Genomic DNA, 23115 nt, shown 5'->3' with positions numbered 1-23115 from the left:
CTTTTCATTAACCTCATTTTGTTATTGCATGTTTTTATTGTTTTTCTTATACTATTTCTTAAAATGTATCACATATGTGATACAAGTCAGTGAGTTGACAACTGATTTTATAATCAGTGGACTGTAGCAATTATTCATGGAGAATCTTATTTTTGAACAAATATTTTCTGTAATTACTAGAATTATCACTGACTAGTATTTTTTTTGCAACACTATACAGCTCTTGAAAATATTAAAAGACATCTGCAATTGTTTCTTAAATCAGCATCTCTACATGTATGGCAGCCATTCCATTCCATTCATATTTTTATTTGGAATTTGGGAGAAATGTTGTCAGTAGTTTATAGAATAAAATAAAAATGTCTACAGTCATTAAGGTCAATGCTTGCCCTATGTCCTTTTAAATAAATTGTAAACAGCTTTATTATGTATTTTTCTGTGGTCTCAACACTTCTGGTAATGAACTGCATACTTGTACAAAAATGTTTATTAACTGAATTGAAATGACCAGTGTCTAAGTTTATCATATATATACATACATATATATATATGTATGTATGTATGTATGTATGTATGTATGTATGTATGTATGTATGTATGTATGTATGTATATATATACATTAAATGCATCCTTCATTCTAAATTAGTCTGTCATGCAGTGATAACTGGTAGAACCCTGTAACTTTTGGTAGAGGAGGGGTGAGTACTGAGATCTAATTTTAAGATAGGATAGATCAATGGCTATCATAATTGCTTTGTTAAATATGGTATTTCCTTCCATTCTCTGGAGAGTTAAACATCCACTATTTGGTTCAGTTCAGGAGAGGCCTTGATTATGGCCCCACTTCCTGGGTTGTTTGTGTAGAGTCAAGGCTGGACAAGCAGTTCAAGTGACATATCCCCAGGCTCATCAGTCAGGCCTTGTATTCAATGAAAGGGTCAGTTTAATTGGCCATGAGAAACCTTTTCCTTCCCCAGTTGAAACTTGGGGAACTTGTTCTATTCTTGTTGAGCCTACACATTGATTTTGGTGTAAACATGATCAAAGTTAATAAAGCTAAACTGAACATGAAGTACATCCAAGAAGGAGGGGTTTTAATGCTAAGTTGATAAGCTTAGACACTGGTCATTTCAATTCAGTTAATAAACATTTTTGTACAAGTATGCAGTTCATTACCAGAAGTGTTGAGACCACAGAAAAATGCATAATAAAGCTGTTTACAGTTTATTTAAAAGGGCATATGGCAAACATAATGACTGTAGACCTTTTGCTAGATGGCCATATGAATACAGTGCCATTCATCCTGCAGCAGATTTTCTTCAGCATGATAAGTTGCTCACTGCAGTCTCTTGAGGGCTCTGAGTAGGCCATGTTTTCTGTGCTATTCTTTTTGAACCACATCAGGAAACCTTGAAGCAGGTGCATATGTGTGTATGTATTTATTATTTATTTATTAGGAGACACCCTTTCCCAGGGTTACCGTTTTTACAAGAAACACATTCAAAATACTGCAAATGCACTATAAACAATCAGTGCAAAATGCATTAACCATACATCCTAGTACAAATGATCTAACAAGTGCTTGTGAGTGTGTATATACAGTGAGGGGGAAAAAGTATTTGATCCCCTGCTGATTTTGTATGTTTGCCCACTGACAAAGAAATGATCAGTCTATAATATTAATGGTAGGTGTGTTTTAACGGTGAGAGACAGAATAACAACAAAAAAATCCAGAAAAACGCATTTCAAAAAAGTTATAAATCGATTTGCATGTTAATGAGGGAAATAAGTATTTGACCCCTTCGACTTAGTACTTGGTGGCAAAACCCTTGTTGGCAATCACAGAGGTCAGACGTTTCTTGTAGTTGGCCACCAGGTTTGCACACATCTCAGGAGGGATTTTGTCCCACTCCTCTTTGCAGATCCTCTCCAAGTCATTAAGGTTTCGAGGCTGACGTTTGGCAACTCGAACCTTCAGCTCCCTCCACAGATTTTCTATGGGATTAAGGTCTGGAGACTGGCTAGGCCACTCCAGGACCTTAATATGCTTCTTCTTGAGCCACTCCTTTGTTGCCTTGGCTGTGTGTTTTGGGTTATTGTCATGCTGGAATACCCATCCATGACCCATTTTCAATGCCCTGGCTGAGGGAAGGAGGTTCTCACCCAAGATTTGACAGTACATGGCCCCGTCCATCGTCCCTTTGATGCGGTGCAGTTGTCCTGTCACCCCCAAAGCATAATGTTTCCACCTCCATGTTTGACGGTGGGGATGGTGTTCTTGGGGTCATTCCTCCTCCTCCAAACACGGCGAGTTGAGTTGATACCCAAGAGCTCGATTTTGGTCTCATCTGACCACAACACTTTCACCCAGTTCTCCTCTGAATCATTCAGATGTTCATTGGCAAACTTCAGACGGGCCTGTACATGTGCTTTCTTAAGCAGGGAGACCTTGCGGGTGCTGCAGGATTTCAGTCCTTCACGGCGTAGTGTGTTACCAATTGTTTTCTTGGTGACTATGGTCCCAGCTGCCTTGAGATCATTAACAAGATCCTCCCGTGTAGTTCTGGGCTGATTCCTCACCGTTCTCATGAACATTGTAACTCCACGAGGTGAGATCTTGCATGGAGCCCCAGATCGAGGGAGACTGACAGTTATTTTGTGTTTCTTCCATTTGCGAATAATCACACCAAGTGTTGTCACCTTCTCACCAAGCTGCTTGGCGATGGTCTTGTAGCCCATTCCAGCCTTGTATAGGTCTACAATCTTGTCCCTGACATCCTTGGACAGCTCTTGGCCTGGTCTTGGCCATGGTGGAGCATTTGGAATCTGATTGATTGATTGCTTCTGTGGACAGGTGTCTTTTATACAGGTAACGAGCTGAGATCCCTTTAAGAGAGTGCTCCTAATCTCAGCTCGTTACCTGTATAAAAGACACCTGGGAGCCAGAAATCTTGCTGATTGATAGGGGATCAAATACTTATTTCTCTCATTAACATGCATATCAATTTATAACTTTTTTGAAATGCTTTTTTCTGGATTTTTTTGTTGTTATTCTGTCTCTCACTGTTAAAATACACCTACCATTAAAATTATAGACTGATCATTTCTTTGTCAGTGGGCAAACGTACAAAATCAGCAGGGGATCAAATACTTTTTTCCCTCACTGTAGCTTCGTAGAGCATAGCAACTTTTTATCGCCAACTGTGAAACTCAAATGCCTTGAACACAACTTGACTCTTCAAGCCTTGAATGCCACCAGTGTGCACCATGTTTTATTATTATTAGCAGGGGATCAAATTAGCCTATTAATCCATTGCTGGATGAAGTCCTCTCCAAGATGTTTCCACTTTCGATCTACAGTTTCTCGTTTTCACTTCTTCATCTTCTATGTGGTTGTCTTGTAGGTCTTTTTTTATCTCTTGGGTATATCTCATTCAGTAACTTCCTTTGTCCATTTTTGATCTGTTGATCTTGCAGTGTGTCTAGCCCATTGCCATTTTAACATTTTCACTGTATCAATTATGTCACATATTTTGGTTTCTTCTTTTTATTCCATGCATACATATTTCTATGCTCCTTTATGTCATCTGCAGTTTCTGTATACTTTTTTCATTAAGTGACCAGGTTTTACATTCATAAGTGAGCACTGGTAGTATGCATTGATCAAATATTTTTTTCCTGAGGCAAGATTTCCTTACAGCAGTGTGCTGTTTCTTTCAAATGCACTCCATCCCATTTTTCTTCCAGTATCCGTTGATCTACTTACATTTTCTTAGACTTTTGTTTTACTCGGGTTACATATTGATATATACATGTATATTAATATTTGTATATGTATATCAATATCTATTATATAGATATCGACATATAGATATATGATAGACATATACATATATTCTAGGACGGTGTGGGTTGTGCTGGTATCGGGTTGTGGCTCTGGCTTGCTGTGTGGCTAAATCGTTTTAGAGGATTATTCATGGTCGTTGTTGGTGTTTGGTCCGTAGACGTTTTCCATGGGAGTTCGTCAGCCAGAAATGTTGTATTCCTTGTTTTCAGATCAGTTATTTCTCATCTCTCCTCTCTTTTACTCTTAGCTCTCCTATGCCCCCTCCTTGCATTTCCCCTCAGGTACTTTGCTGCAAGTGTTGTTGGTGACCAGCTTTTATGGCGGGGCTTGATCTAGTGCAGGTGTGTGTGCTTTTCTCGGTGTGACAGGTCTGACACATTGAACCCTTAATTTAACTTATATTTTCCTATTAATTATTTTAAACAGTAGAGCTTTTAAGCATAAGATTGTATAAGGAATTTATCTTATTAAGCACCAACCTTTTATCAGTTACACAATGTAAAAAGTCAAATGTAAGCAAATTATTAGTTAAATTAAGGGTCTAATTATGTAATTGAGCACTCAGAACTTTGGAGCAAAAATAAGCAGTGTAGGGGTTCCTGCAGGTCCAGGGTTGGGAACCCCTGCTGTAGTACCTCCCCTCGTGTACTATTCCTGGTATTCTGTCACCCTATATAGATTACATGTACACTTGAATACATGCACAGTATATTTCTTACTATAGATTTTTGTTGAGTTTATTGCTTTTAAATAAGCAGACAAATTCACAAGACACTAGACAATATTAAACTGTAAACTGTTTAAAACCTATTTAATAAATTAGAAGCTTGCTATGGTTTCTGGTCTGGGTGCTCACGTTTGTGCAAGGACACATCTTGACTAGTTAAACACAATTGCAGAGAGAGTGACTTTAGCCCAGATCCGTCTCCTGTTGTCAATGCAAATGTCCCTTTTCTCGTACTTCCGAAGGCACTTTTTGTTTATCATATCCCTGCTTAATGTATAAACATGAGCTTCCGTTCAGCTAAAGCAATGACAAGTGAAGAGTTAAACGCATCAGTTCAATTTCCCAAACATGCAACTTCTGGAAATGGAACCTCTCTTGCCACTTGAGATGTTAACAAAAGTTTTTTGTCTTGTTTATTTTAATTTTATTATCCATGTTTTGTTTTTCTTTGTTTTCCTTTGTTTTCCTCAAATCTATGCTACATATTTGAGCCTGTGTGAAATAAGCCACCTGCCATAATTCTATAACTTATTATAAACCTGGAGGAAATTATCGGCATTTACATATTACTTATTATAGGTATGGAATTATTGGCTGTGCTGATTCCTCTTTACAGCATTGTCTGTTCAGAATACTGAATTATTTGTTGAGGCTATATTGTTGCATTAGCTGTGCGCTTGAGGTTTTTAATGTATTTTCCTCCAGCCCCTTGGGACAAAGAGAGGTTAGAACTTCATACGTTCTGTGTATCACATTGTTTTATTATTCTACTGATGGCTGTGTATAAAGTGATGAAATATTGAACCGATCATGAAAGACGATGACCATTAAGCTCCTTTTTCACAACTATTAAAACTCACTTTAGGCTTCTCTCAGATGTGGTTTATTAAATTGTTTAGACTAACACCTTTTTCAGTGATGGTCTGTGAACAGCAGAAATGCTGAGTTATATCATGATAAATGCATTTTTCTCTTTTGGTTCTGGCAACTTCTATTTTCACCACTTAAAAAGCTAACACTTGCAATAGAGAACCTCTGAACTGTAGTGCACTCCTGGACATGATTTTACTCTGCTGGCGGATAGCTAATTGCAATGTTTGTTTCTGTACTTTTTAACATGGGATCAGTTTTCAAAATGATCCACGAGTCCTAGTTCACAATTTCCATCGGTGGGAAATTACAGAAATGGTCTCGATGCAGGATAGGACATCATTTAATTTATTTCAGTTCAAACAGAAATACATTCTCTTTTCAAATGATAATTTTAACATAATGGGCAGTATCCTTTGACAGAATGGAATTTAATTTAATTCCTTCACAATTTGAGGAAAAAAATGTGAGATGTAACAGATGAGGCTATGATATTGATTTAATTAGTTATGGGGTCATTGACTCAGTTTGTTTGATTCTGTTAGTTGCTCAGTAAAATATCTTTAAGGACACGCTTTTTAAATGAAAGCCTTTAAATAATAATGACAAATCAAATATAATCATCATTTTCTATAATACTGTTTTGAAATCATGGTTGCTAAGCAGTGGTGCTTGCTACTGTAGCACTGTACTGGCTCAGCTTTGCTATAGGTACACAAACACATCTTCACAGATCTGTTTTGGGGCTGGTTGCAAGTGCCTGGCCACTGACCAGAATCTCCTCACAATGGCGTGTCTGGGTCCCTCAGCCAAGTACACTGGGGGTGTGTTGACATTTTTGCTCTATCACTTGGGACTACAGGCCACAGCTGGTGTCTTTTGCTGTTCGACCTCCAGGCAGCAGGACCCATCCTGCTCTCGGTGAAAAGACAACACATTTAAAGAGCCAGAAAGATAATATGATCTTGCTAGCAATAAAGGATGTGTGATAGTGATAGATTTAATTTATTCTAGTACTAGTCCATCTAGTGATTGCCTCAATATAGGTAAGATTAAATGGGTCTACGCCTTCATAACATGACAATTTTAAACCTAAATGACACATTTCACATGTCAACCGCTTTTGATATTCAGTAATCTAATAATTTAATATGTCTTTAACACTCTGTTTTTTTGTTAAAATGTGTGTTACAGATGTGTCACCACAATAGTTAAAACAAAGGATTATAATAATTTCAGGGGGGTGAAAGCCACTGTAGTTTGTCTGGGTTCACTCCTTTATGGATGGAAGACAAATGTAATGTTTAAAGAACATAATTATATTCAGTTATATCTAGACTATTGCATGGAATGGGTGCAATTGACCAGAAGCAATTGATTGCAGAAAGTCTGAACTTGCAGTTGCAGAGCTGTTTCCATTGTTATCATCCACTGCTCCACCACATTTTCTCATAAAGGGTTACATTGAGTTGATTATATGTGATTATGAATAAAATCTAATATTTCAGTTGTTCTGACTGGAAAAGTTCTGAATTGTATTTAAAATTGAATGTTCAAAGTTAAAATCTACTCAGTTGTAAAAGATGTCAGTGCCAATATTATATTGAAACACTAATTAACTCTCTCTCAGATACTGTTCTCTATGCATACAATGGTTTCGATCCACCATTATACATCATTTAGCAGACCATTCTCTTATCAAAAATACATTTGGAAGGGAGCCTCCTTTGTTCGGGAAACTGGCAATTTGTTTAATCTGCCTTTGTGCAATTTATATTTTGCAGGAGTGGCAGAACTCTATCCAGAAGAACGCTGGCCTGGCCTTTATTGAACTCGTCAATGAGGGGAGGTAATTATAATTTGGGTTTTTGACCTTCTTTAGGCACCTTTTCATTATTCTGTTCGCTCTGAATCTATAAATTGCCCAAGGCCTTGAAAGTTTGTGCCCATATTGAATAAAAATCAATGATTTTTGGAAAGATGATCTGGGACTCCATTCCCAGAGTTCAAGTCTTCATCAATACCTGTGTGTTCCCTGGGGACTCAGGCAGAATGATAGAGCAGGTGACAGGGCCGTGATCCTTGACTCCCTGTGACATTCACAAAATCTTTAGGTCTTGGCTTTAGCATCAGGGAATCATATATATAGACATACACACGCAATTTTGTGATTCCCTGATGCTAAAGCCATAAATTATGTATACATTTTTATGAATGCAGAAACAAACATGTATGGTCATGCAATTTTTATCTTGATTTTGTTTTTATATCTACTTTTAGATCGTTATCTTGTTTTGTGATTTGCTGTAAATTCTTTAATGATGATCAAATAACAGAAAAACGTGGACAAAAAAGTAAGCATTATATACCTTAAACTACATCTTGAAAGAGGATATGTACAGATTTAACCTTAGATATCTGAATTTAACATATTCCTCTGATATCCGCAGATATATGATTGGAACGCACTTCTTTAATATTGTGATTTGCTACGTTTTGTGTTACAAGATCCTGGTCCCTGGGAAGAGAAAAAGAGCAAAGTGGGCTCAGTAAAGGAGGGTAGTAAAATGTTAATGATGGAGTGATCTTGCAGGAGCAGTGGCTGGGAGTATGGGGCTTTGGCTGCTACCAGCCCTGCTCCCTTGCGCCAGCAAAGAGAAACAAGAGTGTTGGGTTACAGTGCAGAGACCTTGCATGTTATTGTTTCACTTTGCACGGTCCTGACCTGTCTCGACCTCGGGTGGAAATTTGCTGTTCTGGATTTGGCCCTTGATTAATCTTTTATTAGTACAGATAACACTGTGATTTTGCACACATGTAGAGGAGTAGCTAAGGTCTTCTCCTGTCAGATGCATATCATTAACAAATCAATTAGTGTTGCTGAAGTGTAAGTGGTTTTTCTAAAGTTGACTATTTTTACGGTAGTTTGTTTTTATTTGTTGTCTCCAAATGGTTTGTATTAAGTGATTTTCTTAAAAAAAAAAAAAAATTACATAATCTAGTTTTGCTTTCTGAAGAAATTAACATATTTAAATAAAACATTTCTTTACTGTGCCTTTCACAAGTTATATAGCAAATCAGAGTGATCTAGCAACACTTTCTACAATTATTTTGTACTCATTTAACCACCCTTAAACATCGATAATAGCCAAATGTTTGTATGAAAATTTCAAAATGAAGATGTAAATAGCTCAAGTCAACCCCTTAGTTTTGTCACCAACATCTCAACATTTGTTAAGTGGCTGCACAGGTACCTCAGCTACCCAGGAAACATCATAACATCATAGATTATTAAAAGAAAAAATAAGAAAATAAAATTAAAGCCCCTGTAAAATCATATTTAAGCTTAAGATCATGGAATGTATGAAGGCTAGTTTTGTCAAATTAAACTTAAAGTTTATATATACATTTATGAGTTCATTGAGGAAAATTAAAAGGAACATTTCGTATGAGAAGTTAATAATTATGGAAGATAATTTGAGAATTTGTAAGTATTTCTATAAACTGACAAATAGAAATGTAGGTCTGTCATTATAGGGCAAAAATGGAAATTGCACTGTCTGAGGGGAACACAGCACTATATCAGATCCTGTAATCTGTAAGGGAAGACCAGGACATCAATATATAAGAGTGTCTGGAGAGAGTTCTACCAAACATTTGTTTTTAAATAGCTCCAAACACATACTGTACAAGGATTAGCCTTGAGTGAAAACCATTGTTATAATAGATTTATAATAGATTTAAAATATTACAAGAAAACAAATAATGGCTAGAAAGTTTTAGGGCAATCCAAACAAAAGTTAAGTATAATAAACTGAGTGATACAGGAATGTTTTATGTCCACCCTTTAATGTTTGTTAGTTACAGTAGGGTTTACAATGCTTTTGAGTGGTGTTAAAATAGCTGTTATGTTTATTATGCCCTTATACTGTATTATCACTATAGTTCAAAAATATTTGAAAATTGTTCACAGTTATCGGCACATTTTCTAAAATATTTATTTAAAAAATGTAAAGTAAAAATATTCAACAATGTTTAGAGCTCTGACATCTGTGCTGTTTTGTACAAATCATATTCATCTTAATATAATTGTGTTGTGTTTAATATATTAATCCTGAGTTGTAGCCATTTTTGCAGTTCTCAAATGCCTGGTTTTTTTCAGCAGATGACTATGGAGTAAATAATTATTTCCCAAAATTCCTTTCTCGGGCTGAGCACCTGGCATTTAAGCCCTTCAGCAGACTATCCTGCTTTTGGCCACTCTAGCATGTTACGCTATTAATTATTTAAACCTCTGCACATGTTTGTTTTTACTGCCCTCTAAAATGACAGTATACACTGAATCATTATTTTTCTAATCATTTTAATTGGAAGGTGTGAAAAACAGGAATAGAATAAAATATAGAAGAAATAACAATTTAGTCATCAAATAAATATGTAAATATAGGGTGAAAGGCTGTAGTCAGTGGAGGAGGGTCCCTCATTCAAGGATAGAAGATGTCAGAGTCAACCATGTAGACTTCTTTCACATACCAGTTTGATGATATCTACACTGTATAACTGTACACAATTGAAGGGTGTTTCAGTCCACATGCAGGCCCTCAAAATAACTTTCTGTATTGCTGTTAGCTTTACAATCCCTCCAAAAATGTTTTTTAATTGGGATTCATCACTAAGGAGTAAACCAGTACATAGCTACACATGATTACCAGATTTGTATAGTAGGTGCTGACTGACCGCTAAGTGCACACATGGTACAGAGAATCAGACATTATATGGTATGGGTCCCCAATTATTTTTCGTTGACCAGATTCAAAGAATGACATGACCCAACCCATCCCCCGACACAATGCCTTGGGAGGGCCAGCCTTCGTTTCTTTTCTTCCCCACCCTATCATATACAATTTCAAGAAAGGCACTCACCTTTTGGGTACCTTAAAAGACACGGCTCTCGTCCTTCCAGTTCTTTACTTCCTTGTGCAGTATCAGGTCTTTGTGTGCCACTGACATATCCTCCAATTTGGCCCTGAGGAGTTGACGCTGAAGACTAGAGGCTCCTGAATGAAATTAACACAGCTCATGACTGTATTCATGGTTTCCTGCATCGCTTCAGTTTTGCACAGGATGGACTGGTGAATTATACAATGGATGGACATGATCGCTGGTTTACAGCAAGTGAGCAGGTTAGCTATGCTGCTCTGAGAGCCGAATAGAGAACCACAGATGACTGAGTTAATTTTGCGAACATGCAAATTGTCCTTTGTAAAATAAAAAGTGCTTAGTTATTCAAAAACTTCACCAGTAGCAAATAAATCAGACTTAAGAGCTCCTCCATCAAGACTGGCTATCAAAAAGCACAGTTAACAATGGGATTTGTTTGACCAGCTTTATAATACTATGTTTTTTTTTTTCTTCATGATTTATCACTTCTTCCAGCATATATATAGCACTTGATTTTAAAAGCTCAGTTTCAGGGAAAGGTTTTTTGTGTTTTGCAAGACTCCATGCAATACGAAGGGATGCTGCTGAAGCATTTTCTTGGGTGGATATGGTTTTATGGATTGCAAGGACACAGTTGTGGCATAAAGAAATTAAACTTTCTTTTTTTGTTTTGTTGAAGCTGCCATGCTTTGATTCAAAATGTTGATAAACATTTGCAGTTTAGCATTATCATTTCAGCAGAACAAAGCACAAATTCTATTCACTCCGAATTGAACAGTATGTTTTTGCTGTCTTTGCACTTAGATGTATAAATGTACTCATTGAGTTGACTTAGTTTGCTTTTGAACTCTTCAGATAAACTGCAGGTGACTGATAGTGTAAACTCATTCTTTATTGTTTTTCTCGTTACCTGAATAATGTTTTTTTCTAATGAAATGTGGATATGGTTGCAAGGAGAGTTGTTATATTTTAAATCTGTATCCTCTTTGTTTTATAATTTCTTCTTAATTTGTATTGCTTTTTTGTAATTTCACTCTGCAATATGCCAAGAATCTGCCCCCCTTGAAAAAATCGAAGCAGCATGCGAGTCACTGGCCACATTCCAGCCACAAATGAACCATTCAATGCCCCCCTATTGGGGACCCCTGTTATATGGGGCTACATAGGATTTATGTTTAAAAGGATAATAAGTGAATTGATTCCAAATGATTGGCCACAGTATATTATTATATAGGATACAAGATCTCCTATAGTTGGTCTAGACAATTGAGTTCAATTGTGAATAATATTGCTTTCAATTGGAACCCCTGGGCTGAACTGATGCTAATGTACAAAAAAGAAGAGAACACTGCAAGTCTCTCTATGATTACCACACATAGAATTATTAACATTAGTAAATCTGTACTTGATAGTAGCAGTGTAGTCTGTATATAGAATTTCTCAGGAATTGTACATAGTAGTGCATAGAACTGAGCTACCCCAGTCAGGCTTCAGTACCACTATACCTTCTTCAGGATTTCATTGTTTTTTTCTTTTGAAGGTTGCTGAGCCACACAATGAAAGATCATCTGGTGAGAGTGGCCAATGAGGCAGAGTTCATCCTCAGCAGACAGAGAGCGGAGGACATCCACAAGCATGCTGAGTTTGAGGTATGTCCTGTCAGGACAGAAAAGACCATACCTGCTCAATCACTCTTGTTTATTCACACCATTGTCATTCTGTTTTAAAGGTTTGGCCACACGTGCAACATTTGTTGAAAGCAACCAGATGAATATTGTTGTTCCGTGTTGCCTTGCATTTTGGGGGTGTTCAAACGAGACGAATTTGCGGTTGATGAAGTGATACAAAACAATGGCAAAGCACATTTATGTCACTATAGGTTGACATATAACATAATGTGAATGAAAGTTGCTGACTCTGCTAAACTGCAAACATATTTTTTAATCACAAATGTATATTTGAAAGAAGGGGAATCTGCTTACATGGGCAGTGGTGTTTCAATAAATTAAAGAAAAGCTGCTGCACAAAATAAGATAAAATCACAGATATGGCCTGCCAAGGGCAACATTTCTTTAGCTGTATTTCTTAGGCAATTATCTAAATAGGAAAGGCTTTTCTAAAGAGTAATGTAAATATTTGTCCACCTGGTATTGGCTAAAGTGGACCTTTCGTCTGGAATTCTGTGAGAAAAAAAAAGTTGTATTATTACTGTTATTTTATGTTATTATAGGTCTTTATTAATTAAGGTGTTGGTTGTTTCATTTCCACTAAATCTGAAAAATATAATAGACATTTTAGAGAAAATTCTGAAAGTATATATGTTTTTCATAGTATTACACATATTTCTCTAACATAAAGATAATATTGAAACAGAGCTTAGTTAGCTTAGTTAATTTTGTGTTATGGAAATAGCATAAATACACATTTCATCATGGAATGAAACAATATGCATTATTCTTATTTAATTCATAGAACATTTATAAACAGTGTATTTTATATTTAAACACATAGATTCAAATTGGCAGAATTGTTCGACTCTTTTAAAAAAGACCATTTTACTGCTGCTTTGCTACTGTGAACACCATAGAGAACATTATAGTGATACTGGTAGAGAGGGAAATATATTTTCTGTGGCTGTTATGTAAGCAGCTTTTCACTCGGCTTTTCTACTTGTCTCCTTATCTTGCAGTTTACAGAATCTTGTTTTCTTATTACCAATGCCTGTGTGAATAACATTACCAGCGAGTGTAGTCCGCTAGCTGACCGAAGAAAGATATAAAAAAGAACCTGTAGATGTGAGATTTTTTCAGTCTGCTGTGAGAGGTCATAACACATACTGTGCTTGTCTCCAGTAGAGGGAGGATCTTCTAACTGGCCTTTATTGGTCGTTTCCTTTAAAATAACTCGGGTTTAGCCAGAAATACAGCTCAAAGGCAGCCACACTGGACTAATAAAATCTATCAATGATTTTAAGTATCTCCCATGAGGATATGCTTTTTTCCTGTTCACTGCCTCTGTGAAATGAATTACTTCTATCTCTTTTATTATTGAAACAACTTTAAGCATTTCAGGTGTAGTCTGCTCCACTAGGAAATTTATTTTCTGACCTTGCCCTTGAAGCCTCCCTCTCTGGTGCATGTTGGAGTCCATGGCATTGTGATTTTGGTAGCAATCCCTGCAATTACAGCCTACATTTTTAAAAGTTCTATAGATTAAATATAATGTACATTTTGCTACAACAAAGCCACCAAGTTGTCAATTTAAGTGCCTCCCCCCAACCTTCACCACCTCTACAAATTCACAAATACATCCTATTATGTTAGTATAAGCTCTATTTGCAAGGACTAGGACATGCCTGCTAATTTCAGTGAATAATTTCCTCTCCTACAAAGGTCTGTTGATTATTCTCCCACTGGGGTTGTATATTGTCATTGACAGGAATATAGCCGAGGCGCCTGTGCATCCGTATGTGAAGTTGTGTTCAATCCGCAGACCTCGCCAAACACTAAAACTGTAGACAGCGCATAAAATGGGGACTGGAAGTCTAGTTAAAAGTAGTGTCTCTGTTTTTAAATAAATGGTTTCCGCTTCAGGTATCAATGATTGTGTTTGTGTGATTTTATAAAACCGGTGAAAAATCTAAGAAGTGATTGTTTATTTTTGTGTATATATAGGTAGTTAATCATGAATTGATAAAATCATAAACCACTGATCTAACTACATGTTAGAAGGGCCATGTGTTTATTAGGTTTTGCTCTGGGCAAACCCCCAATGCCTTATGTATATGTAGTTGCCTCTGCCTGTATACAGTGATGTTGTAACCAGTCTGCGTGTCATTCTGTCACGGCAGAACAGAAGACTAGTTCCTTCATTATGTTGCTGGTTCAGGCAAGGAGATGAAATGCACATCTGTTCAGTTCGTTGCCCAATAATAATTACTAGTAAATAGGCCTGACTATTTATTTTATTTATTTATTTGTGTTTATTTGTTTGTTTAAATGCTAAATGTATGCAGAACCTTCATGCATGACATGGCATGCTTGATTAGGTGAACACTCCTTCAGTGCAGACAGAGCACCATCACAGACTTGCATGTGTGTGGAGGCCGGGCCTGTCATCTGAAACATTGACGAAACAGGCAGTACAGACAGTTGAACACAAATGAAAAGCACCAGAAATGAGCATATTTTGCCTCTGGTTGTTATGAAACTGCTTGTATGTCATTTCTGGTTTATTGTATTTTTTCCTGGGAAAGTCATATTCTCTCAGCTGTATTTTGAAGGGAGCTGTAGGGGATGTTTTGTCTTTGGAATCTAGAATGGTTTAGGCTGTGTGTTAGCATGCATGCATAGACACACTATAATTCACTTTCTTAGAATTGAGATTTCCAGAATACAGTTACACTGTCACTGCCATAGACAAATTAAGTGTGTGTATATATATATATATATATATATATATATATATATATATATAATGGAATATATTCCATATAACAATGGAAAACATTAAGAGACCACTCCAAGTTCAGAAATCAATGTTAAGTGATCTCTTATTTTTTTCCAGAGCTGTATATATAAGTGTAGATAATACACTGCAATTTCCATCAGGCATATAATAAGTGAAAGCACAAGTATATAGTTGGCACTGTGTACAGTAGTGTTTGGAATAAAAAGAACAGCTACTACAAAGAATAAGATAAAATCACAATGACACATGGACTGCCAAAGGCAGAATTTCTTTAGCTGTATTTCTTATTGCATTATCTACATATGAAAGGCTTTCCTAAAGAGTAAAGTACATATTTAGCCCCCTGGTATTGGCTAAAGTGAAACATGTCACCTGGAATTCTGAGACAAATTTTAAATAGTTGAATGAAGGTTGTCTAGTAATATTATCACAATATTGTGACTAATATTTTGCTTCAAAATGCCAGTGTCAACAGGATACCTCACTATATCCATGTTTTATGGTATTCAATGAAGACAGAATTGAAACAAGTGGTCACTGTTTTCACAAGGTTATTTAAATATAAAGACGTTTTTGTGTTTAATTCAAAGGAGCTGGGGAAAGCCTTAACAATGCATACAGTATTCTATATCGATTCAGAGGTGACTTAAAGATATTCTAACTAAAGAAGGCAAATTGTATTCCATGTTCTCAAATCCAAAATTTTCCTGATTTTCCTTAAACATTCTAGTCACATTACAAGTTTACCCAAGCTACATTTTTAGCTAGCCTGTATGTCCCCTGAAAAAACCCAATTCAAAATAAAATGAAATTAACCAAAAATGAACCATTCCAGAATGTGTGTGTGTGTGTGTGTGTATGTATATAGTGCCTGTAGAAAGTATACACAACCTTGAACTTTGCTTGCATTTTGATGTCAGTGCCTCAAGTTGCTTGCATTTAAAAAAGGATTTTGTTTTCATTCATCTACACACCTTACTCCACAATGTTAGAGGAAATACCTTTTCATATATATATGATCTAATAATATAAAATAATTATATTTATATTAAGAATACAAAACTGAAACTGAAACATAATTGGATAAGCCTCAACCCTCCTGAGTTAATACTTGGTGGAAACACCTTTGGCAGCCATTACAGCTGTGAGTCTACCTGAGGGATACCTAGATTTGGCAATTTGACCATTCTTCTTTACAAAACTCTGTCAATTTCCTTGGGGAGCCTTGATGGACTGCATTCTTTGAGTCCTGTCATAAATATTTGATAGGATTTGGGTAGGGGCTCTGACTGGGCCACTCAAGGACATTTACCTTTTTGTTCTTTAGCCACACCAGTGTAGTGTTTCCTGTTTGCTTCAGGTCGTTGTCATGCTGAAAGCTGAACTTCTGTCCCAGTTTCTTGAAGAGAGCAGCATGTTTTCCTTAAGGACTTTTCTATACTTTGCTCCATTCATTTCCCCTTCTAGTCTGACAAGATCCCCAGTCCCTGCCAATGAGACTTTTTGCCACATGTCTGCAGAATCTCCTGAGTTTTGTTTGGATACTTCACATGGGATTCAAGGTGGGCCCTCCTAAGTAATGGCTTCCTGCTTGCTACCCTAACATAAAGGCCAGATTTGTGGAGTGCCTGGGATATTGTTGTTGATCATAAAAGTCTGTAGCTCTTGCAAAGTTGCCATTTTGGTAACTTTGGTTTTCTCTCTGATCATACTCCTTGATGCTCGACCATCCAGACTGGAGGGAGGACCTGATATAAGCAGGGTCTTCGTGGTGCCATACACCTGCAATTTCTTAATAATGGTCTTGATCATGCTACGAGGGATGTTCATAGCTTTTGATATTTTTCTATACCAATCCTTGATCTGTACATTTCAACAACTTTGTCCCAAGTTTTTTTGAATGTGTCTTGGTGCTCATGGATGAGTCTTTGCTTTGAAATGCACTATCCACATAGGGAACCTACAACAACTGCTGAATTGATCCTGATATTAAGGGTTCACTAAAATGTATCTCAGGTGGAGAACACTTAATTTGGTTTGTGAATTTGAAGTCTTTTTAGGATTGATATTACAAGGAGGCAGACACTTATCCAACCAAGTTTATTTTTGCTTTTTAATACATTTTCTAAAAATTTCTAGAATATTTTTTTCACTTGTAAGTTGTATTGTAGCATGTGTAAATACTATAAGAATAATAACAAAAGGATTTTACTGCATTTTAAATACAGGCTATAAAGCATCAAAAGGTTACAATTTAAAAAGGGGATGTAGACTTTCTATAGGCACTGTAGATATAAATGTATCCCTCCTCTCTTTAACAGTCTGTCCTGCACACAATCTGTTCTGCTTTAATCAGATACCCAACATGGCCAGTACAAAGTATGTTTTAGAATTGAATTCCCCACTTAAATCAAGTTGCTCTGCTGTGACCTCTGAAGAAGTAACCCTCTGATAAGTGCACCACTGATATTGCTGTATTGATTTTCTTCCTTTTCTGTTTTTCCTGTGCTTTTTGAGCTACTGGTTTCATTTTGCAGCACAACAATAAAAATACCAGGCAAAGAATATCCCATGGGTAAAATTGTTTTGCTGTCTCCAATTCTTTTTTCATATATACAGCATTTATAGACACTAAAAATGTGGCCAAAACAGTATCTGAAGTATACTATTTCAATCAGTGCCTCTATTCCTGCACTGGATAAGGACCTTGCATTGAGTAAATACAGCATTTAATATTTATTTTATGCCATGTACAGATATATTTGTATACAATACATAACTTATCTAGTTAAAAGTTATATACTTTTCATGTGCAGTCAATATTTTGTGTTTGTTGTCCTTTTCCCTCCACAGAGTAGTGATGTTCTTCTTTTATGTATTTGTCTGTTTGTTTATTTATGGAATAAAATGTGGGGTACAGTCACTATCTTAATATTTTTGTGCTCTTACACTTACAATTTTAAAGGGACATTATCAAATAGTAGCACATGGCAAGTTAACCCGAATGCTTTATATGGAGTGTTGCCTGCTTAGCCCTTTTTCACTTCTCCTCCAAAGTCAATGGCCATTTATTGCTTGTATTCTTCTAGGAATTTGTAAAAGCCATTGAAGTCTCAAAACTCCTTTTATTTTTATATGGCATTTTACCACATGACTTGGCTTCCTTAAAACCTTCATTAACTGTCTGAAATGTGTATTAATGATCAGACCAAACGTCATTATTTGTTTTAAGTGGATGAGTGCTACCATGTAACTTTGCTTGAACACTGTGTATACTCTACTTTGCAAGGCTTGCAGTTTTGTTATTACCATGCAGTTTGGCATTGTGCTATTCCTTTACAAAATCTAACATACATGTAGCACAGTTCAGTGAAGGTAGTCTGTTCTATAATATATAACACATCACTTTGTGAAGTCAAATGTATACCACTATACAAAAGTCAGAAATTTGACATGTATTGTACCCTGATGCATAAGGACACTAATACACCTTTATGAAAAATGTATATAATAGATATATATTAATATAGAGTATTCTAATATTTATTTGCAAACCACTAAAATGGTTAGTTTGTGTGTAGTAGTAGAATGATTTGTGATGCTCCTTTCAAAGACCTTCCATCATCTAGGTTGCTTGGATTATTTTTTTCTTATGATTTGTCCATGCAGTCCCATACAACTTTAATTATATTAGGATCTTGGCTTTGAGTAGGCCATTTCAAGGATTGATATATTCCAGCTTCCTCTTTCTTTTGCACGTAAGTTTTTCTTTTCTAGCAGAGTGTAAATGCTTAATCTTTTCTATCTTTACAACAGAGAAAACAGAGAACCTAGCTTTATATAGGATGGAAACCAAAAGCTTAACGTGAATACATCTTTTAAATGTGCGACTGTCATTAGAAATGAGTGAAAGTATGAACTTAGTTTATTGTTTAAATGCATGTCTGCATGAGGCTGCTGAATGCACTGTTTTTGAATATCTAGTAGACTGTTAGTTCTAGACTCAAACTGAAAAATATAAAATAAACAGTTGCAACCTGATAGGTGCTACATGAACACTTTGTTTGCCATTCTGCTTTCTTTAATGTTTTGCTTATACACTTGCTTTAAAGTACCACCTTGGATAACAACAATCATCTTAAAATGCCTATGCAGTTGCAATTTATCTGAGACACTAAAGCTAAAGGCAGTAGTGTGTCCTGTTAAAGTTAGCGGTATTGGGGATCAAACAGTTTCCCTGTGAACATTAGCCCGGGTAATGGAATTTCTAGTAATGCACGGTTCTCGGGATGCTTTCAGTGAAATGCGAGACAGTAGGAAGTGAATTATTAAATAGATAAAAATAAATTTATGTTTGCTCCCTGTCAGAGTTCATATCCACAAGAAACCTTGATAGAGGACCAGAATGATTTAGACAAGTTTGCTTTGGAGATTCATAACATATGCTTGCTGGACAGAATTGAGTTATCTCTGCTCCTGAGAGTAAGTTATTATAGCAGGAGCTGACAGAGATGAAGATAACTGAGGGAAATCCAATTACCTTTTAGTGTTTTCTTTCTAATAGGATCCTTAATGTGAAAAAGATCTTCAGATGATGCTCCTGTGTAGCACTGTGCGATCTGCTTTGATACCTGCTATTAAGCAGAAAGAGAGAAAAAAATCGAACTCTTCTTTTATAGGCCTTCATTAGGATGAAATGTGGTGTTTTTTAGGGCACAAGGGCAGATTACATGGCCTTGATATAGATGAGTGAGGTAATTTCTTTCCTAGATTTGTTTTTAATATGATATAATTAGATAGATTAAAGTCAATCTGTAGATGAATACAAATAGTGACCTCTGTAACGAGCATTTAGTATCGTCGTCCTCCTTTGTTTAGTAAGGTGATATGAAAACCACCTTACATTGTAGACAATTTTTTTAAGGTTGGTGCTGACTTGTGTATCATGCTATAAAACAATGCTATATAGCGGAAACATCACTAAAATGAAACTATATTAACCCTGGTGTGGTACCATGGGGTCTCTGTGACCCCACCCCAATGGTACTGTCAATGTAACTTTTTTTTCATGGTACCAGAGCAGGGTTAAACAACATTAAGTACACCTCAGTCATGTAATTTCCATAATGAGACCTATTCCTGATCAATATTATAAATAAATAAATACAATTATAAATCTATGTGTATTTGCTTGGATACTGGGTGCGAAGGAATGCCCTAAAGATCCTTGGTATGTTAATGTATTGAGGGTTGACCTTGGATTAGGTGACATGTTCTTCAGGCATTCCACCTCACACTAGAAACGGGTGTCAGCTTGACTCCTCTCGCATCAAGACTGACACTTTACTCATGCCAAATGTAATTGCTATCGTGGAATACTGCTTTTCTTATGGCCAGAGGAAATGGACGTTTACAATGCATGAACCTCAGTAACATACGTGTAGTTCTGCCTTAAGTTATTTTTATGTTGTGGTTAAAAAAAAGATAGAATAAAGCAGTTGACTTGAAGTGCTAGAATGTTGCAGTCGGCTGGCTATGTAAAGTAAAGTGCTTGGAGCGGAAGTGTACGGGCCAGTGATGTAATATAGCAATAATTCATTTGACATGAGTCTAGGCTCTGCACTGCATAATTCATGATGTTGTGTTGCTTGCGGTCATCACACCCAGGTTAATACTGTGTAACTATTCATTGCCCAGTGCATAGCAGAATTGATATGTCTGGCAGTTATTCAGGAAATTAAAACCTTTTACATTAGACATTTTTGAGTGTTTCAAAAATTAAGAGTTTTGTAAGAAACTCCAATTTTAAAATCTTATGTATGTATAACCTCTGTTTTGTGTACAACCCTGGTCTGACACTTAATGAGACTTTAATTGACCTGTAGCTGATGTCTGTGTGGATCAGTGTGAGCAAACTTGTTTACATTATTAATGTAATTGTAGGCTCAATAGCCTGCCAGGAAACAAGTCAATTAGAAACATGCAGCTACAACATAAATATACTGCGACATGAAAGATCTTATTCAATTATGAGGGAAAAGGACATTGTTTAAAATGTACTACTCAAATATGTGTATATAACTTGATAAAAGTGGATGTAATGGTGTTATTATAATAAGACAAAACACGTTTTTATATTTAAATGATAAATCATATATTATAAAGGTTCATTGATCATTTATAAAATGAATTATTAATGATTCCTAAATATTTTATGAACTATTTACTAATCATGTATTAATGATACTGTAGGATAAAGTGTTACCTTACAATCTAATCATGGGAGGTTTTGTGACCATGTCATATGAATGTCATGTGATGTGTAACATTAATCAGATCAACATGGTTGGCAAATTTATCTCCTTGTTCCTTTTAATGCACTATTTTTTTTACTGTGAATCTGGGAAGATGACATATAATCTTCCATTTAAATCAAAATGAAACACTCCCACCCAGTTTGTCCAGTTTTTTTTTTAGAATACATTTGAAGGAAGTGAAAATTTGTATACTTTAACAAGATTGGCTGTGGTGAGTTACATTTCCTTTAAGTCCTTATCCAAATGTTTAAATTTAGTGAGATGGCAATTTGGCAATATCCAAAATAAGATTGTGCCTACATATTTATAATGTCAATCTGCATTTCATATTGAGAAACAATTTAAAATGCCTCCTGACAGTTGTCGATTTATATATAAATAAATCAAAAGCACTCACGAGACTATGCAGCAGAACCTAATTGTTTAAGAGCTGAGTTAAAATGTATCTCTGCAGAGAAAGCTTTAAAGGAATCAGTACAGACCCACTCTCAAGTTTGTTCAAATTACATTTCTGCAACAAAAACATGGCTCCTGTTGACCAATCAAATATTAGCACTTCTCTATTTTTGTTATATAATACACTCATTTAACTTCTTGTAGTGCAAGAACTGTGTAGTGCAACTACTCTCAATTTCTAAATAAAACTGATTGGTCGTAATTGTTTGATGGCAATATTGTTTTGTTTTTCAAATATTTTGGGAAGATCTAAAAATATCTTCTTCTCCAAAACCCATTGCGCACGCTATATTTTTTTTCAAAAAACTGTAGGTGATTGTTTGATTTGTATGGTTGCCATACTGACTGATATGACTGATAATTCAATCTCCTCTTCTCTGAAAGTACAAAGTGTATGAAACACAAACTTGACATACTTTGCATTCTATGGTACTGATTAAAGTTTGTTAAAATGACTGTTGAAAGTTTGTAGAGTGTAACATCTCAAAGTGGACTGGCAAAAATGGAAAAATACGATCCAGTGGCCATACTGATTTTAAAAAGTTACATTTTCTATAATCACATGCCAAAATTATTCATATTGCAGATGTAAATGATGGCTTGGCCCCTAGTAACTGATACATGCAGAAATGTTTTTCTTCTTATATTTTATATAAACACCAATGGTATTTAGTTAAAGGGGAACTCCACCATTCTATGTACCAGAAATCGGAGATCAAGAAATAGGTCATGACACCACGTGAGTGCTAACTCTGCAGCTGCTTTGCTTGAAGTCAATGGCAAAAATCAAAACATTTTATTCGAGGCTACAGCGTAGTGCGCAGTCCTGTAGCCTACACAGGTTTTTTAATGACTACAAAAAGATATTTCTACCAATGGATCTTTTAGAGAAATAGGCTGAATAATTTTTGTGACTTTTCAGATTTCCCCATTCACTTCCATCAAAGCAGCTCCAGAGTTAGCACCCCTGTGACATCATGGCCTATTACTCGATCTCTGATTTCTGGTACATAGAATGAGCTAGACATGAAAAACTCGCTGCACAGAATGTTTCTACTTGTAGAATAACCTGAGAAAATATGGATTTTCGGTGGAGTTATATATTTAATATTTTTGGGCGGGCTGGAAGTGATCTGTTATCTGTATTAAATTAAGAAGACAAAGAAGAGATATAAATAGATGCAGATGAAACTCACATGAAATTCTTGGTTGTAATGAAGGCTGTTTTTCTTAGTTTGGTTTGAGATGGAAAATTCAGCACTTAGAGGAGTAAACAACCTTGCCCCTCACCCCCTTGTCTAAGAATCGGAGATTGCTGTAGATCGGGTCCAGTACTGTGGGGATTGTTAATGTAAAGGAGCAGCAGCCAGCATGTAGTTCTCCCTCACACCCCCTTCCCAGTGTGTAATGAAGTCCCCAGATAGTTCTAGAAAGTGAGAGAATTTTACAGTATACATCATTTTACTAGGATCTTTGACAGTGAAGA

The 23115-nt window shown here is 36.0% G+C and overlaps 1 protein-coding gene across 3 annotated transcripts in view; it reads left to right on the top strand.

The window, feature by feature from the left end:
* Positions 1–23115, top strand: part of lrba (LPS-responsive vesicle trafficking, beach and anchor containing) — a 297666-nt gene that overhangs the window by 119200 nt on the left and 155351 nt on the right. For all 3 annotated transcript variants that reach the window (XM_066718460.1, XM_066718457.1, XM_066718458.1), the window contains exons 34-35: positions 7230–7294; positions 11927–12035. In XM_066718460.1, coding sequence (XP_066574557.1) covers positions 7230–7294; positions 11927–12035 — 174 coding nt within the window. The remainder of the gene's footprint in view (positions 1–7229; positions 7295–11926; positions 12036–23115) is intronic.

Source organism: Amia ocellicauda, chromosome 12 (assembly GCF_036373705.1).
Source record: "Amia ocellicauda isolate fAmiCal2 chromosome 12, fAmiCal2.hap1, whole genome shotgun sequence".
NCBI lineage: Eukaryota > Metazoa > Chordata > Actinopteri > Amiiformes > Amiidae > Amia > Amia ocellicauda.
This window is presented reverse-complemented; position numbering and strand designations above follow the sequence as displayed.